At 36.6% G+C, this 20,226-nt stretch overlaps 1 protein-coding gene across 2 annotated transcripts in view; it reads right to left on the bottom strand.

The window, feature by feature from the left end:
- Positions 1 to 367: 367 nt before the first annotated feature.
- LOC113226845 (uridine phosphorylase 1) overlaps positions 368 to 20,226 on the bottom strand; it is a 33,120-nt gene continuing 13,261 nt past the window's right edge. For both annotated transcript variants that reach the window (XM_026459623.1, XM_026459621.1), the window contains 6 exons: positions 18,542 to 18,703; positions 8,986 to 9,171; positions 4,831 to 4,969; positions 3,456 to 3,649; positions 2,972 to 3,045; positions 368 to 2,186 (listed from right to left, as the gene is read on the bottom strand). In XM_026459623.1, coding sequence (XP_026315408.1) covers positions 2,078 to 2,186; positions 2,972 to 3,045; positions 3,456 to 3,649; positions 4,831 to 4,969; positions 8,986 to 9,171; positions 18,542 to 18,703 — 864 coding nt within the window. In that variant the 3' untranslated portion in view covers positions 368 to 2,077. The remainder of the gene's footprint in view (positions 2,187 to 2,971; positions 3,046 to 3,455; positions 3,650 to 4,830; positions 4,970 to 8,985; positions 9,172 to 18,541; positions 18,704 to 20,226) is intronic.

The following is a 20,226-nucleotide window of genomic DNA, read 5'->3' as shown; positions in this document are numbered from 1 at the left end:
ATTTGTAAACAGCCATATTTATTTACTAATATTATGCTTTACTAATTTTGTGAAAAAAAAAGAAATTAAGAACAAAATTCGAAAAAAACAACGAATTTTGTGAAAAAAAAAAAAGACACAAAAAACAAAAAAAAACAGACTAAAAAGTCGTTGACAAACCAAATACAAAGACACGACTCAAGCACATAGAAAAAATTTGTGAGGTCCGTTGGTTCGTTCCGTGGCTTAGTCGGTGTAGCGATATGCAAGAAGACGTCGGTTCGAATCCGACCGGATCTAAGGAATTTTTTCTGAGTGTTCGATCTTTGTATTAATAATTATAAAAAAAACAGGTTAAAAAATTAAGTTGGCGTAGCGTTCATTGGAGGTATCGATATTAAGGTTGCAATAATTCTGTCTTACTATAATGAACTTTTAAAGTGCCCTTTCATTTGTTTTCAAACGAATTTCTCATTCCATTAAGAGCGTACGTTATTGAAAAAGGTTTGAATGTTTCAAGCCCTTGGAGATTACATAGCCTAGCTCAATTGGACTTGCTAATCTTTTGTGTCGAGGGGTTTACAAAATAAATAAATAAAGGTTTTCACTGATGTAAAATTTAAGTTTGGCTTTAACATCACGGGAAATAACAATAATGGTATCACACGATGTGAGTATGGCAGTGCGAACAATCAGTTGCATTAGATTAATAACTGATTATATTCCTGATCTCTACCATCAATATTAAAGCTATCTACTATTTTATGACCCGTCGCCAGTAATAGATGAGCGGATGAAATGGCGACCTCATTTTTAGCGAAATCCATTGTTTATATACATAGTATAACGAGACAAGTATGGTAACTCCATACAAACGTAGCATGCAAGCGTGGCTTATTTGTGTGCGCGCCCATCGCGTGCCGTGTACAGACGTCGGGACAGTTGCTTTAGCTATACCAAGCACAAATCCGGTCGTGTATGTTGTACTGCTGCCGGCTCTGCTAAATACCAATTGGCCACCTTGGATCCAATCGACAAGATTGCCAAGAAGTTTATATGTGACTCGGAGTTGGTAGAGGCGAAGCTGCAGAGCCTTGAACACCTGAAAGTTGCCTGCTTATCGGTATTCTACAGGATATATCACGTAGAGTGTGCGATGGAATCGCACGATTTGATTTCGACTTCCCCTTTCCATCATCGGGGGACTAGATGTGGGCTGGGGTTCAACCCTATGTTGTGGATATTTCCAGGAAGGAAGCGTTTCGCTTCCACATTCATACGGCAAGCGGCTAGGAAGTGGAATTGATACCTGCCTGCGGACTTGTTCCCCGAACGCTATAACTTGGACCCAACTAGGACCGACCTAAAGGCGACAGTGAAAAAAGGTGACAGTCGACCTCATCGTCACTTCCCATCAGGGGAGATGGAGGCCAAATGCGCACTTATTTTTACATATAAAAAAGACGCATAATCTTGCGATGTAACTCGCGTCTCACGCGCCTTTAGCTATTAGGCGAATGTGTGCGTCCGTACACGGAGCACGATCGACATTCACACGTAGCAGCCGCGCTGCTACGTTTGTATGCAGTTACTATATTTGGTCATTATACTATGGTCGATGGCTTTCTAGAATAGCGCCCTGTCTCAAAAACAGCTAATTCGTCAGGAAGATGATATTAATCGAATACTTGTCCAACGTTACGTGATTATATTAGCCGAAGGCCGGTCCGACGTTTTTAATAAACAAAAACGAAAAAGGTTTGAGAATACGTGTTATAAATAAAAAAAATATTATTTTGGCTTGAGTTACTATTCTTGAAAGGCAGCGACATCATAGTGTTATTTGATAATCAGTGAATGATTAGCGTAATATTAAGCCCCGTCGCAGTTGTCAGAACTTTAATAAAGAATATTCCATCAGAGAAGGCAACTCGCCTTCACAAATTATACTAGACCGTATATATCAGCGTTTGCGTACAATAAAAAATGGTGGATTGACTGACAGAATATTCCTTATCTTTTTTTTACATTTTGCGTTCAAGCTTTTAGAAGGCGCAGTGTACTTCGCTAGTATCGAGTGCAGTATGTCGGTTATACATTAATCGTAGGTCTCGGATTCCTGCTGCACGAGCTTGAAGCGTCGAGGGCTCTTTACTGCTATAGAGCCGTGCCCATCCAGTGACAGACGACCCTTCATCTGCAGGTACCTACGAATTAAATAAAAGTAATTAATTGAAGTGCAGTTTTGAAATTTACATCAATTTACATATCGAGTTCTAGGTTTACGCGACTGTTACACATAGGAAATGAAACTATCTCAATACCTAATACATTTGATCTAAAAGCGACATCTACGTCAGTCGAAGTACCTGTAAAGGTGCTGGCTGCGGTGAAGAAGGTTCTAAAATCTCTCGCTAGTTGTCACTAGCGGAGCAGAGTGCCGAAAAATCCAGTACAAAGATTTTTAACAAAAACACGTAGGAAAATTTCGATAACTCAATAACTTGACCCGTAGCTCCGTTGGTAATAGCAATACTACGGTGGAGTATGGTCGTGGGTTCAAGTTGGGACTTCAACCAGATGGGTCTGGTCGGAAAAGTTTTTCTATGTGTTCGATCTTTGTATTAATCAATAAAAATTACAGGAATTGTTTCACAAAAAATGTCAATTATACAAATGAATCTAAATCGGGTGTATTTCTTTATTTAAACCTGTTGACAGTCAGCCACGACCAGGAGACCTGCAAAGGGCCCGAAATTTTGTATACAAATGTGTAGGTACATAAGTATGTATATTTCAATCTCAAATCCATCTGCTTGTAGTTACACCAGCACCCTTACCCTTCAAAACCGGACGCAATAATGCTCACATTACTGCTTTGCGGCAGAAATAAGTAAGGTGACAGTACTTCCCTGGACGAACTCTTTCACAAGGAGCTCTACTGCTACTAGCTGTGATTATAATTGTAGAAAGAGTTTTACTTCAGTGTTACCTCTTAATATGACGGCAAACCAGCTTCGTTGGACGCGTTTGCCACTCGTCCAACACCTCCTTAGGTGCTAATACCTGAAATAGTTATAACCCAATAATGTTCATCTCTTTGCTTTTCTTCACCTGTATTGCTGATTTTTTATCAGCAATATCATTCTCAGGCTTATTCAAAACAACATGCAGTATTTTCTTAAAATCACAATTGGTACTTTAATATATATCTCAAAGTCAAAGTTAAATAATCTTTGTTTCATATTGAAATCTCGTATTATCAGAGATACGTAAACTGTGTTGTTTCCTTTGTGGTACTTTTGTCTTATGTATAGTTAAGAACACGTCAAGCTTGACATTTTGTACTTTTGACCGTTTTTATCGTAAGCGGCATAGAGTTGGATTTAAGTCTAAGTGTCAAGCTTATACAACTATAACTTTTTATGAATTATCAAGTTGGCAAACCTATCATTTCAACATAAGTTAAATATTACCTGATCACCCTTAAGGCGATCCAAGAGAGTCACACAAATGACGGCAGCTTTAATACCAGCATGGTGCGTAAGTGCAGCAAAAGATAAAGACTCCATCTCAATGTTAACCACTCCAGACTTATGGATGCTCTCCAAATATTCCATTTTATCGTTCTCTGTGAAGTCGCAGAACGCCCCGTCCAAACGTCCTTGACCTGTAAGTGTTATTGATTATTAGGTGAGTAGTTCGAAAGTTATTTTTATAGTTTTAATTGGTCACGCTACATGTGTAGAATTTATGGAATATTTGATGATGTTATGAAGTATGAGGATCAGCCAGTACGAAAATATCAACGGAACAATTATCAATTAGAATGAATTCGTGCATGCATATCGCTGCTTTTAGAATGATGGCCTTAACAAAAAAAAAAATATTTTTTGTCTTATTACGCAGTTGCAATGACAATAATAATAATAATAACGCACACACTCAACATAGCCCCGCACTAGGAAAACCCTGTGTCGCGGATGCCATGGACACACACATAGACAACTACAAATTACACCCAAATTCACGAGAGAAATAAATGTAGGCCATAAAATATTTCTCCCGGCCCGGGAATCCAACCAACGACCTCTGCCTGGCAATCCGGCATGGTAACCGTTCGACCACGGAGGCAATTAAATGAGCTTAATTTTATTGTGCAAAAAAAAAAAGAGCTTTTTATTGTTTAAAATAATCACGTCATAACATGGGCCTGTACGGTACCTCGGCCTTGTATTTTAGATATTCTCTAGTTATTTTTAAACAATCTTACTGCTGAGTTTGGTAATTATTTAAGAATAGCGGCCATTCTAGAAACCCGTTGATATAAAGTTCTGGGTCATAAGAGGGTATTATTCTTGAATCTTCTACAGCATAGGTTCACAATTTTTTTGGCAAGATAAAAAAATTCCAACCCACCACAACAAAAAAAAATTGAAAACACGTATTTTTTATATTAACACAAAAAATTACAAGGAAAAGAATTATACATGTAAGTAGTGCAGTTTATATAGATTAATAATAATTCAGGTTTGTTTTTTTCAAATGCGGTGGCACCCCCTGGACAGCATTAACCCCCAATTGCCTCCGAGGCTCCTACCGACCCTCTAGGACTCTTCAGCGCCCACTGGGGTCCAGTTGGGACCACTTTGGGAAACTATGTCCTACAGCATATATGTATTAATGATTTTTAATCATCATAAAGAAGGCAAAACGGAAAACATAATAGATTTGTTATTGCTAAATAAAACTTAAGCATATTCATACAGATTGCTTTCATTTCAAGAAGACTTGAAGACCCAAACTTGTGCTTACGTTACATTGATAAATTGAGTTAATTCTCTCACGTACCTTCATAAAAGTCATAAGTGCACATAGTTTTCCCGATGATCGTGTCATATGGATCCTCAGGGTCAGTGAGGCTTTTGAGCTCGCGCGCGAGTCTTCGGTCAAGCTTTGCCGGTCGCTGCACAGTCTTACCCAGAACCGTCTGGAAAAATTTGTTATCAATGTGGTATGACCTTTTTTTTCTGTATCTATGGGTATGATAATACTACTAAATATATGGATAATACGTTGCTTTCCGAAAATCCATATTAATGGAAATGCTTCCATTTTCAAATCAATGTGAGAATACCGAAGAATACCGGGTTTCTTCAGCCGAGAGTCGAACAATCAACAACTCAGGATGCCTCGTAGTGATGCGATACACAAGGAACAAACGCAAGACATAAGATAGCAGGTATTGAAGAAAATTGAAAAGAATTTTGCGAATTGCAATTGCATTTATATGTATTAAAATAACCAATACCTGTACAATTATATTACTTTTTTATTTACATTATTATGTAAAATAAAATAACAAAAATGTTGGTAATTAGGTACCTAAAGATAATAAGTTATCATAACCATATTGTTTACTGAAAATATATTCATCACAAACTTTGACCTCTGTATCAAAAAAGACGTAGAAAACTGTTAATTGCTTAAAGACAGATATAAAAGAATATAATCATAAATTTCCAGCCTAAAGAGCACTAGGCTCTAGGCACTAGGATTTCTCAATAGGTACTAAAAATCAAAATTGAAACTTACAACAGGTTTGTTTATACATATTATTTGTTATTTGATAGCGATGACTTTGGTAGTAAGAACGTTATTGTGAGAACAGACGAGCGTAATTTTGTGAATTGGGAATTGCGTTTTTTAAGTCTCGTAGTAAACTACATACGTAACTAAATTCGGTTGGGACCCCAGACGAACGTATTCTATTCAGTTGCTTAGGGAGTGTATTTGTTGCAGTGTGGGGTGCATGTACGGAGCCACCACACACGTCGAAGCATTCCTTTCCTGTTGTTCCCGGCGCATCCTGGGTACTTACGCCGATTGGCAAATTCTTTCACCATGATGGGAAGTAAGAAAGAAAGTTGCTTTTAAGGGTTTGTACGGACGGGGTATTTGTGTTATATAATGTAATGGACCATTAGACGATGTTAGACTTTTTTTATAACATCAAGGGACGAGACGAACAAGTTGTACGCTCAATAGTAATGTGCACGCCTGTCCATAACAGTTGCAGTGCCATTCAGAGCTTTAAATCGCAAAGATCTGAGGGGCACTGTCACAGTGCCCGTCAGCCTGAGGCATAAGTTGACAAGTCCCATATGCCTGTAATGTTACCCTTCAAACCCGGAAAACAATAACGCTGACATTACTGCTTGGCGGCAGAAATAGGTAAGGTGGCAGTACTTGCCTGGACGAACTCTTTCACAAGGAGCTCTACTCCTACTAAATACAATAAGGAAAGAAAGCTAGGGACACCTTCACAATATGGAAATATCAAAGAATGGGCAGTTTCATAAAATAAAAGTTTATGTGAATATTCAGATCAATTTGTAAAGTACTGCCAGTGGGCAATAAATGTTTGTATTGCGCCCGGGAGTCGGCAGACAACTCTCATTTTGCGTCATTTTGTGAAACCAAAGGCAGCGTAAACATAGCAACTCAAAAAACGCGATTCTCAATTGACAAGATTACGCTCGTCTGGCTTCACCCTAATACGCCACGTGACTCGAGGCTCCGCAACGCGTGTTGATCTAATCAAATCGTTCTTATCACGTATTAATTTATGTGGACTACAAAAATATAATAAACACACTGTTTTTCTAACATCGACCATGTTAATTTCAGTAAAATAATTAAAATAAACATAACGCACACAAATTGCAAACACATGGTTCTACGTATGTATTACCACAAAAACGGTTTTGGAAAAACAACATTCGTAGAAGCAAAATGTTGGAAAGTCTAAACCACAGTATTTACTTGGTGTTTCTAAGAAATGGCTATTTCTGTCGCAGTTTTTAGTCTCCTTATCATAATATCAACTTTATATGACGCATACCTACTGTACCTATTTGACTAAGTTTCATTTATTCACTGAGGCCTATGTTTGACTTTCAGTAGTTCGTTGAAGTGTATAACCAAGGTTCATTCATCTACTGATACATTTCATTATCATTAGTTCAAATACGCTATCTCTATTTAATAACTCTCTTTGTGGCCATAATAAGCGCAAGATCTGCAGTAAATTTCGACAAAATCGTCGTTTGATTGATCACTACAACAGTGGGCCACATCTAGAGATGTACAAACTACCTTATCATTTACGTAACGTTCACATTTAAAACTTAAAACAGTGTCCATTATTTGTACCTTTGAGTAGCAATAGAGCTCCTTGTGAAAAGTTCGTCCAGAGAAGTACTGCCACCCTACCTATTTCTGCCTCCAAGCAGTAATGTGAACATTATTGCGTTCCGGTTTTGAAGTGACTTGTCAACTTAAGTCTCAGGGTGACAGGCACAGTGGCAGTGCTCCTCAGATCTTTGTGCACTTAGTACCATAAAAAAACCTTTATGTGTGTCTGAGTTAAAGCTGGGTTATAACGTCTTTATTGAAAAACGAAACGAAACGGTTATTTTCTAAAAAGAAACGTACTTTAGGCGGTCTAATTTGTCATAGAAATATCAACTGAATGCATCTAGCATAAGATCTATTTTACAAAGATACAGTGAAACGATTTCGAACGGTAGCGTAACAGTTTCTGTTTTTGGGACTTTACTTTATAAAATGTAACCTAAGTTAACATAATAAAGTCTTTTTTTCTGTAACGCATGATTGGAACGAATCACGAACGAATGAACTGTTTTCTATCCAGTCGCACACAAGTAACGTAACATGTTTGAAGAACGTAACGCCATTGACAAATAACTACATACATACATGACTTGCAGTGCGAGTCCGTTTCGTTTTCTTAAAATGTCGTTTCTTTAGTGACCGTTTCTGAAACCTACATGAAAGCGTTTTCTCGTTACATTGAAAGAGTTTCTTGAAACGCTTTCGGAAAATAACGCTCAGTCCTAGTCTGAGTATATATTCAGTACCGCGAGGATTCCACTACAGTTCAAGCAAATATGTAATGTATATGACGGTTACACACATTCCTATAAGTTAAGTCTTCACCATAGTTTTGCAGGTATGTATACACTTACTAGCTGGTGCCCGCAACTTCGTCTGGGTAGAATAAGTACTTCGAGTAACCTACTGTACTACTTGAGAAATTATTGGTTCTCCATATAAACTTTCAACCCCTACTTCACCGTTAAGATTTATTTTTGTGACAAAAAGTATGTCCTTCTCCTAGGTCCAGCTCCCATCTATCTCTATACCCAAATTCATCAAATTTGGTTCAGCGGTTTAGGCGTGAAAACGTAACAGACAAAGTTACTTTCGCATTTATAATTCTAGTTTGGATTATTATTAATACAAAGTTCGAACACAAAAAAAAAATCCTTAGATGTGCCTGGACTCGAGCCGGGTCAGAGTCGGTTGTAGGTCAGATGGCTAATAGCGGCTATGCTGACGGATCAAGAGTCCCATGCGACAGGGTCTCCTTCTGTGAAGCGGTGATGCTTCAAAAAGAGATTGCCGAGCGTGATCGGGAGAGGGCCGATCCTGCTCGGCGACGGCCGATCCTGCTCGGCGACGGCGTACCTTCGCGGCCGCGGCCTTCATTCGCCAGTAAGTTTGGCAGCTACGAGAAGGCCGACGGGGCGGTGTGGCCCGCTTCGTCGTGAGAAGGGGGAGGGGGAGGACGTAGCTCATCTCATGTGCTGGGGAGGTTGCAAAGCGGTGCGCAAAGTCGATCCCGCATTCCGCCCACTAGAGCACCCGAGAAGGCCACCATGGGGTTTTAGCCTGTAGAATTCTAGAATAGAATTATAGGAGGATTTCCCCACAAAAAAAATGTCAGATGGCAAGAATGATGGCCCGGTGTGGCAAGACTTTGGTTCAAGTCTAGTCAGATCGAAGGAATATTTCTTTGTGTTGTTCGATCTTTGCAACAATAATAATAACAAACTAGTGGAGTATTTTCACCAATACATAAATAATCACAGTGTTAAAAACATTATGATATTCAATAAAATAAAAAATGCAATAACTCACCAACTCCAGAGCATTTTTCAGCGCTCCGTCAACGGCCTCATCAGAAATAACGACAGTGCCACCCTCATACCCGATGCCACCGCACGTGCCGATGCGGAAGAATACCGGGTCTTGGACCCTCGCGTGGTACATCAGCTTTATCACCTCGTGGAGCAGGATACCCACTGATGGGATACCCATGCCATGCTGAAAGTAGCACAGCGTTAACTTTAGCAAGTAATCATAACAATAATATCATCCATAGCAGTTAGGACATAGGCTCGTACATGACTTCCTTACTCCTACCCTAAACACCGTTTCTGTATACAGTGGTTATTTCATTCCGAGATTCTAGGTCTCGAAAATTTCGAGACTCGAGACTGTTTTCAGTCTCGGGAACATCGAGATTGGACACTTAAGTCACTTAACCTCCTAATACCCAAGGTAGCAAGTATTTGTATGAAAAACGTATTTTTCTAGATACTCTATGGTCATATAGAATTTATAGCGCTAAATTTTAATGCGATATTTTATAATTAATAATAAATAATAATAAAATAATAATAAATTCTTTATTTTTTTTAATTATAATGTACACTTGATATTTACGTGGAGGAGAAAAAGTAGGAAAGCGGACCCCGGGCTCCGCAGCAACCCTGCTGAGGACGCAACCGGGACAACGCTAAGATGAGAGAGAGAGACTTGATATTTACGTCATCATGAGGAATAATATTGTCTGGATCTGAATCACTTCTGCACATATTATGTATGTTTTGATATACACGGGGCCTTAGAAGGTTAATTAAAAAACATTAAAAATTTACTGAATACTAACAGTCATAACAAACTGGCAAACACTATACAGTGGAGTTTATTATCAACTGTGGAAACTGAAGATCGAAACTTAATCAAATGTAGGTAGGTACAATAAGAAAATGAATAAATAACTTGTAATTTTATAGGCAGTTCGATTCAATTTGTGCTTCCGATATTTATGAAAATTTGTAGGAAGAATTTGTATTTATTTTTTGTCAATGTCGTAGTAGTTATGTAAATAGTTTTTGATGATATAGTGGTTGCCAAAATAAATAACTTTTAAGAAAATGTATAGAGCAGTCAGAACATTTGAGGGTGAGGGAATGACAAAAACAAAATAAACTAAGAAAAAATAGCGATATGAACTTACTTTTGAGATGTTCACTTTTAATAACTTACAAAATGCACACATTCATAAAGATTAAAAATGCGTTCACAAATCGAGTGAAGGTAAAAGTGTGAGGGAATGATTTTTTTTGGTTGGGACACGAATAATAATAAATTTTTTAAACTTATTTATTGTGTTTTAATCGTGGATAGCTATAATTTTGCAAAAACATATTTTATTTGATCGAATGTTTAATATTTAAAGGTTAGTTTTGTTAAATGTGTTGATTTGAAGCACAGAATGTGTTTGATTATGGAACTTGGGACATAGTCAGGGAATGATGTTGGGGACATTTTTATATTATAATTTTTTTTAATAGACTAATTAAAATTGCATGTAGGCATTAGGAGCAATTGATTATAATATGATATTAAATATTAATTTTACGGCAGAAATTAAATACTTTTTTTTATAAACCTAAAGGAAAAGGATTTCGAGATTTTGTAAGAGTTAATAGAAAACTTAATTAAAATTATTCTGTTTTAACTGTCTGAATACCAAGACTATAAGACCTAGCCTATAATATAGGAATCTACTTTTGAAAAAGTCTAGAAAGTTTGTTTCCATTGCGCATTGTCTTTCCAGGACGCGGAAATGTAGCGAGAGACCTAGTAGTTACATATATTGCATAACGTCGTATTATGGCATTTAGAGTACCATACTACTAAAAGTTATTAATCATTGATCAAATGATCAATAAATGACGCCTGTATCTAATAATAAAGAACAAAATGGTTAAATAACTACCGAGCAAACTGTGGTAGTTCTAAGCCAATATTACAAAAAATCTTTGTAGTTTACTGAATTAAGGCCTAAGGTGAGTTTTGGTCTCTCTTTACATAATTCGTGTTATCCCAATGAGAGCATGTGTGCTCAAAAAGCGGACATAGATGTGAATAAATAAAGAGACAGCGGCCTATAGTGGAAGCGGGCCAAACTGGCGTTATTATAAAATGCAATACTGCTTATTTCACGCCAGGGAATTTGGCATTCCTACTCTAGAAAATAGTATTATGGAAAACTTTTTTTTTTCAAACATGCTTGGAAATGTTTGCATTACTTTCAAAAAATGAACACGGAAACTTTATTATTTATGGACCATGCGACTTCTTCCCTGCAAAGTAAGTATGAAAATCCATTACTGTCCTCTTGTAGGTATAAACTTTTAAATCTATATACTATTAATGAACTATTTAAACAGGCAGATAAAAAACTCATACAGCCAAATGCCCAGTGTTTATAACTACGAAAATTAAAAATACCTACCTGTACCGCTTACTTAAAAAAAAGAAAATCGCGGTAACATTTAAACTAAAGTGTTTTGGTATTCTTTTGTTTTTCGTCTATTTCGTGTATTTTGGTCGCGAAAATGAGTGCTATTGAGAAGAGCGGTAACGAAAATATAGTAATAGATACACATTCAAACACTTAGAATAATAACGCATAGAAACCTAGCCCGCACACGCTAAGTGAGGCAAATTGTAGGGGGCCCTATGGGCCTACACGAGTGACCGGGCTGTCAGTGCTCAAGGTCAAGTTGCACCGCGAACAGCTTAAAAATTTTTGTAAAAAAAAATGACGAAATGTGCGGTAATTGCGTTTAAAAATAGATCAGACAAACATAAAATAGACACTAACATCACATTCCACAAGGAAGTAACGTATTATTTACTATTTTATGAAGTAACGTATTATTTATTATTACTATTACTACGTATTATATTACGTATTATAACTTGTATTTTTATGTAAATATTCACTAAAACAGAAAATTAATTTCGTTGCAACAAGATACGAAAATGTTGCAAAGTACCGGGTTTTTTCTCCCCATTTTGCTATTCTGTTTCAAAATAATTATATTACGTAATTTTTTGAGAATAGGCAATATCGCGACGGTTGCAAAATTTCTACAAATGTACACCGCCGCAACAACATTGTAGGGAATTTACGTTAGCTATTTTTACGAAATATATTTAGTATTTGCCTTCATTAGTTTCATGTGAAAAATCATTATGCTTGTTCATCATACAAACATTTAAAAAAATTGTCTTGCCCAGACTCAAAAGTTCTTAACTAAAATTATTTCAGGGAACTAACACTGACTAAAAAGTCATCGTCAGTTCTCCAAAATCGTGTATAAATAACTTTCAGGTTCAGGTTCTTTATTGTTATCGTGTACTTTTCATGTAAACATACCCACAGATAATATCAGGCTATTTATATATTCAAATTCGATAGTCGCACTTAAACTCGCTTGTAGGTTTTTGTTCATATATGAGTTAAATAAAAATTAGGTAGTATTTAATAAGGTGCCTACAGATTTGCTCGACATTGTCGATCGACAGTAACGATTGAGAATTAGACACGTTTTCGAGTGCTTATTACGAATGTAGCATTAATTTCAAAATTCAAGATGGTTGACAAAAGTTTTCAAAAATGTATTTTTGGTAAACCATAAGGAAATGGCATGTATATCTGAATACAAGATGGCGGACAAGACTTCTAATTCTTCTTCTTCTAATTCTTCGTCATCTTGGATTTAGAAACATGTGCTATATTCGGAATGAGCAGCCCCAAATACCTTGAAAACAACACCCAACTTGCTATTATTTGAAAAGTCATGTCCGCCATCTTGGATTTAGAAATAAGTGCTATATTCCTAATGAGCACCCCCAAATACCTCGAAAACGATCCCCAACTTGCCATTATATGAAAAATCGTGCCCGCCATCTTGGATTTAGAAATGAGTGCCATATTCGTAATGAGCACCCCCAAATACTTCGAAAATGATACCCATATTGCATTTATTTCAAAAGTCGTCCGCCATCTTGGATTTAGAAATAAATGCCATATTCGTGATGAGCACCTCGAATACCTTGAAAACGATTCCCATATTGCATTTATTTGATAAGACGTGTCCGCCATCTTGGATTTAGAAATGAGAAAAGTCGTGTTCGCCTTCGTGTATTCAGATATAAATGCCATTTCCATAAGGATTACCAAAAATAAATTTTTGAAAATTCCTATCACTTGACGTTGTCGATCAACAGTAACGATCGACAAAATCGAGCATATCTGTAGGCACCTGATCGGCATTGTCGATCGACAAAATCGAGCAGATCTGTAGGCACCTCTAACTTAACGATGAGTTAAGCAAGATACAATTTCCCCACTTTTGAGGGAAATGTTATCCCATGGCATCGTTATTTGTATATTTGTGTGCGTGCCGACGAGCGTAAATACAAGTTGCTTACGCCTACATGAATTTGATTTTTACCTCACTTGTGACAGTTCGTTTTTTATGAAACTATCATTCTATGCGTTATGATTCTAAGTTCAAACATATCATTAGAAGATTAACAGACTATTATTAAAGTGCCTGGAAAAACACTTACAAATAACCTTTTCTTTTAGCAATTGTATTGTATAAATTTTTATGTTAATTAATATTTTTTTACTTTTTCTATTATATATCTTTCTCTCTTTAGTCTTTTACTATTTCACTATTAACTCTTACTCGTCCAGCAATCCCTTACTTTCCGGCTTCTGCAATAATGTACTATTACGTTATCTTTTGTACGAAATCATGTGTTTTGATTAAAGAGTAATTTGAAAATTTAGGACCAATATAATGTTGCACATAAAGCAAATACGTCGTGACTCAAAAATTGTGGAATTGAGAAAACCCGATTACATTTTCGAAACGAAAGTTCAAAAATTTACCGAATGAAACCATTAAGTTTATATTCCCGTTTATAAATGGATAACTAAATATTATGTATAAATATAAATAATCACATTATTCGCAGTAATATCCATTCAGTATTTTTTTTGAAATTTCAAATCGTGTTTTCTCAATTTCACAATTTTTTTAGTTACGAGAACATTTGGTTTCGTGTGCTATGTATAGCACGTCATATTAATGAATCGCGATCAAATCTATTTTTTTTATGAAACCTACATGACACGAAATTCTATCATTTCTATCACGAAATTCTATCATGACAAAAAATTCGCAAAACTAATTCTAAGATGTGTAAGGTCCTCTCCCTACCCGCTTCTACGATGAATAGCTCATAAATGGAAGAAAACTTTTTACACAATCGCCCAATAACACCTCGTAAATTAGAAATACTGTAGCAAAAATAGATCGTTTAATTATTCCAAAACAAACTAGAATCGAATTAGGTTCTTATCAACGATATTCGCCAAATATCCCCGTAGCATTCAACACACACGATCAATCACGTGCTGAATATTGATTAATTTTGGTTTTCGATTTTCACTCTATAACTTGTATACATATTTGATGAATTGCGCAACAAATAACTTTATATTATTTATGAAATTATTTAGATTCACGATACTTGGCCAATACCACCACACAGTGGTTTCCTTAAAGAGTTCAACCTCGTAGCGGCAGCAGACTGACATAATACATAGGGCGCACTATAAGTTTCCGGAACTGGCCACTTACATAAACAATATTTTTTTTAAAATACATTTGAAAATGGAACTCTTTGGCTGTAGAATACAGTCTGTTTCATCTGACTGTCACTTGTTTTTACATTGTGGCGTCATTTTAGAAATTGGTTGTCTACATCACCATGGATTTAATTCATGAAAATTTTATTTATATTTTTTATTAAAATTTTCGTAGTATGATTTTCGACGGCTTTAAGCGTAATTGAACAGCTCAGCGGAGCTTCGCTCAGCTTCAAACTGCCGTTGGCGATGAATCGCAATGCAAGACGACTATTTATAGATGGTTTGCAGAGTTCAAACACAATCGTGTGAATCTCAGTGACGAATTTCATGATAGTCGCCCGTCCACTGCTGGGAACAACAAAAACATTGATTCTGTGCGCCGTATGATCAAAACAGACAGGCATGTGACATACCATAAAATTCGGGCATTAGGCATAGGTATGAGTAAAATACAATAAAGACTACACAAACATTTGGGTGTGAAAAAGCTATGCTCTCGGTGGATCCCACACAATTTGATTGAGGCTCAAAAAACGGATCGCGTCACTTGGTGGAATGCCATGCTTACCAGATTCAACGAAGGGGCGTCAAATTTGGTGTGGTATATAGTAACAGGTGACGAAACATGGATTTATAGTAACGATCCCAAAATAAAGCGGCAATCGCGCGTATGGGTCTTTCGAGATGAGCCGAAACCAACCAAAGTGGCGCGCGTGCAAAGTGCCTCTAAGCGGATTATTGCTTCTTATTTTAATAAAACTGGACACGTGGCTACTGTTGCTTTGGAGAATCGTTGTACCGTGAATAGTGATTGATACATGTCCATTTGTTGGCCGGAAGTTATTGACAAACTCCGTAAAAATAACCGTAAACGCCTTATCATCTTGCATCACGATAATGCCAGATCTCACACGGCCAGACAGACAAATAAATTTTTGAAGGTAAACAACGTTGACCTTATGAGCCATCTCGCGTACAATCCCGACCTGGCACCTTGCAACTTTTATTTCTTTCCAAAAATTAAGAACCAGTTACGCGGTCAACGATTTTCATCACCTAAAGAGGCTATCAAAGAGTATGAAAAATATGTTTCAGAGATTGTCACGGAGGAGTGGCATAAATGTTTTCAAAATTGGTTCATTCGTATGAAAAAGTGCATTAACGCTAACGGAGAATGTTTCTGAAAACAATTTCTGACCATTTAAAGTATTTTTTCTTATTCATTCCGGAAACTTAAAGTGTTCCTCACGTACTTCACAAAATCGTAAAGCCTAATGTAGATACAAAATGTAGATACGGAATTGAAAATTAAGTTAAATAATAAAAAATAGTTTTACAAAGGAAAGAATCAAGTAAAAAACGGAGGTCATAAATGGACGTAAGTACCATTTTAAATCAAAAACACGTTTGAAGACGTGTTTTTCTTTTATAATAGTAAGTATCGAGTTGTTAGGTTTCCGCAATTGGTATACCTACATTGGAATTGAAAGTATTATTTCCGGATCTAGGTAAATTGTGTGTATTTGTTTTTACAAACAAGCCAACGTAACAGTGTCAGAGAGCCAGAAAAGTTGGTTTGTTTGAATAAAACAAATAAAGTTTAATTTCCAAAGAATTAATAGTTAATAAGGAACAACAATAAAGCGAGTGGACGTCCGTCTATCTTGTATGCATTCGAAGACATTATGTACGTGATAGATTTAGTGACAAAAGTTTCTTATGTTTTTTTAATAGATATTAAATACAAACCAGAGTGAACCAATTTCTACTCAACAGCACGTGTCGAGTCACATGGCATGGAAATGTACTTCAGAACCATATAGCGCAACAAAACGACACCCGTTAACTTGTCTCAATTGAGAATGTTCAGTCAATGCGTGATAATAATAAGCACTCGTAATTGTAACATTTGTTAGGAATAGTTCTCGTGTTTTCTAAAGCTGAGATTTACAAAACGAACTTTGATTTCGCCTAAACAAAAGTGGCGAGCTAAGCAAGGTAGTCGTATTTACTAAAACAACTTTACCAAAGTTTAAGCAAGAATTCACGGAGTAAACTCAGTTTCATTTATTTTCTTGCTTAAACTTAAATAGTTAAAATTACTACTACTTAAACAGTTTTAATCAAAGTTAATTTAGTACATACGAAAAACTTTCTTAGCTTGCTATCTTTGCTTAGTCGTACTCAAAGCTCATTTTATAAATCTCAGCCTTATTATAGAGAGAGATGTAATTTTGACAAGTAGAATAATTTATGTTATTCGTGAGTGGCCTTCCACTCACGCATCTCACTCACTCGATTGTCTATTTATGTAACTATACCTACTGGGAAAGAAATGTGATTGAAATAAACAAAGTGTTGTTTAGATAATGTAACTTATTTCCATCTGAGCCTTTCAAGCATGATTGATGCAACTATTTTAATGAAGATTGAACAATCATTTAAAGCAATGAATTTAATCATATTGTGATCGAGTCTATCAAGAATCTTGATAGGCTGACTTGATAACACTACATTTTTTTTGCGCTATTGTCAACTTATTCAAAAAGACATTAAATTTCCACCGTAATTTATGTATTTATATAACATTTCATCGCCCACGAAATTTTGTATACAATAGACTGTATTGTACAATACAAACAAAAAAAACAATTGCATTATAAATATGTTTGTCAGCTGATGTCTCGCGTCAGAATGCAATAATCGACTTAAAACACTGTACCAATAAGGTCAAGGAGCGTTTGTAATCTGTGTAAACAAAGGGCAAGTGCAATTGTTTCTGTTATACTCGAGTGATTACATCCATTACATCCATCTCGAATAGAGTTCTCTCTGATTGATACGTAACAACACGTGATCATAAAGTGTTTCAGTATTTTTATGTGTAGAAATCTATACATCGGGCAAAGCCTGCAACTAGGCAGAGACAACTTCGAGCGCAAATAGCTAGGAGACTGCAGCTGGGCTGGGCAGCATTTGGGAAACTGCGTCATGTCTTCTCGTCACCACTCACACAGTGCCTAAAGACCAGGGTTTACAACCAATGCGTCCTACCGGTCATGACTCACGGAGCCGAGACGTGGAATATGGCGGTCAAACTGGCTCACAGACTACACGTCGCTCAGCGAGCTATGGAAACGTCTATGCTGCTCGTTAAGGAACAAAGTTCGGAACGAAGTTATCATCGGCATAAGACTAAAGTTGTGGACATCGTCCAGAAATGTAGCATGCTGAAGTGGCAGTAGGCAGGCCACATCTGGCAGAGAACCGATGAGCGATGGAGCAGACGGGTTCTCGAGTGGACACCACGTTTCGGCAAACGTAACGAAGAACATCCCCCTGCAAGATGGACCGACGATCTGAAGAAAGTGGCGGGTAGCGTTGGATGCGTACACTTGGGGAGGCTTATGTCTAGCAGTGGACTGCAATAGGCTGATTGATTGATTGATGTGTAGAAGTGTCTAATAGATATTTGTCCAACATCTACTTTTGATTTTTATTGATCAGTATACCTATATAAAAAACTTAATACACCGTGAAAAGTGTTTTTCATACAAATTCGATTGCGCACCTTTGACCTCATTGTATGGATTTGTAATTGTCCGTGTTACCCTATTGATCCGGCCAAAAAGATGAAATCGCACGCTATAACTTGAGCTACATGTGTCGTAGATACATTTTTATTACATAGGTAGGTATGTATCTTAGTGGTGGGCGAACATTCTTTTACTGAACAGTAATTTTATTCCTCGACAACAACAACTTGGCACCACGAATGTTTACATTTTATGTAGAAGACTTTTTCAAATTCGACAATCAAACTGATCTATCAAATTAACCAAAGACATTTGTGAAATACAGAACCGGTAATGTTATGATACTTACACTAATGGAAAGCACGGGTCCAACTTTGTACATGGAATATCGATAAGAGAACTGGCTGATGTCATGGAGCGTGGTGCCGCAGGGCAGCTTGTGGCCTATCTCTTGCATGATGGTGAACGCGAATTCCTGCATGCGCTTCGGTGTACCCCCCATACACACAAACTGCAAATAACAATACATATTTACTAATATTTTATTTACATTTTATTATGTCATTGTCATTCATAAACAGACTCCCGAGATATTGGAAACACATTAGATATAAGTAAGCTTCTTGAATAAAATATTAGTTTAAAAGACTACATCTCGACTACTAAATAGTACGAAACAAGCTTCATCATCGGCAGTCGAAGGCCGAACTTTTATATGTATGTACAACGTAAATAAGCTACTCACTGTTTTGAACTCTGTAGTAGTGATTAAATTTTTATTGAATTGATATTCAATTATTTTTTGTGAAATTTCTCCACTAGTTTGTTATAATTATTAATACAAAGATCGAACACTCAGAAAAAATTCCTTCGGTCCGGTCGGATTCGAACCGACGTCTTCTTGCATACCGTGCCAGACGCTATACCAACTAAGCCACGGACCGAACCAACGGACCTTACGAATTCCTCTATGTGCTTGCGTCGTGTCTTTGTATTTGGTTTTTCAACGACTTTTTAGTCGTAGCGCCATCTATGAGAAATCTATGACATATTTATCACCCAGTTAGTACCTTTACAGCTACCAGTCCTGGCGAGAGATGTCGCTATTCACTGTATTAATAAAATTTTTATTGAATTGATATTCAATTATTTTTTGTGAAATTACTCCACTAGTTTCTTATAATTATTATAATTATTCTCTAGTAGTGATTTCAGTTTTGAAACCATTTTGTTATTCTCATTTATTTACTGGATGTCTTCATACTCTTGCAGTCACAACTAATCAAATCCAATAGGTAACAATTCTTAAAAGCCTGCTTAATTGATTGTCATTAGTACAAATGAACGTGAACATGCAATCGACGTCATCTACTTAAAGTCTCTTAAATTACTACTCTTATTTATCACTTCGCTGTAGTTGGGTGAAAAAGACAGTTTGCCATAATCAATCACGAGATTCTTAAGCAGATGCCAACATAGTTGTGAACTATAACTCATCATCTCAGATTTAGAGTTAGGCTTTCGTCGAAAATGTCTCCTGTCCTCCGTAAAGCTTCTTATACGACGACAGCTCATACGACACTGTTATTCCTTAAGAAGAGACTTTAATAACAACGGGGGAAAACTTATTGATAGATATAACAAGTTCTGTAACCTTCTAATCAAGTTAGGAGTTCGCAACGCGAATCGAGAAGCAGGATTGCGGAACCTTAGCTCGTAGATCTATGAGAACATTGATGCGGTAGTATCGTAGTCACATATTCATGAAATTAAAATATTGATGACAATACAAAATGTATACGTTAATATTATACACTATCCCAGACGCCGTTTTTAACGCCTTAGTATTCTGTAATATTATTATAGGGAACATCTTTACATTGTACTGTAGACATCGCGTACAAGTCTCTACATCTCACGCTTTTCAACAAAAAATTTATATGAATCTAAACTCGTAACTCCAAAATAAGAAGAAGACTTATCCAACAATGCAAATTTTCGTACATCATTTGATGTCAAATGTAATGGTTTGTA

Source organism: Hyposmocoma kahamanoa, unplaced genomic scaffold, assembly GCF_003589595.1.
Source record: "Hyposmocoma kahamanoa isolate Upper Pololo Valley unplaced genomic scaffold, ASM358959v1 202, whole genome shotgun sequence".
NCBI classification, from domain to species: Eukaryota; Metazoa; Arthropoda; class Insecta; order Lepidoptera; family Cosmopterigidae; genus Hyposmocoma; species Hyposmocoma kahamanoa.
This window is presented reverse-complemented; position numbering and strand designations above follow the sequence as displayed.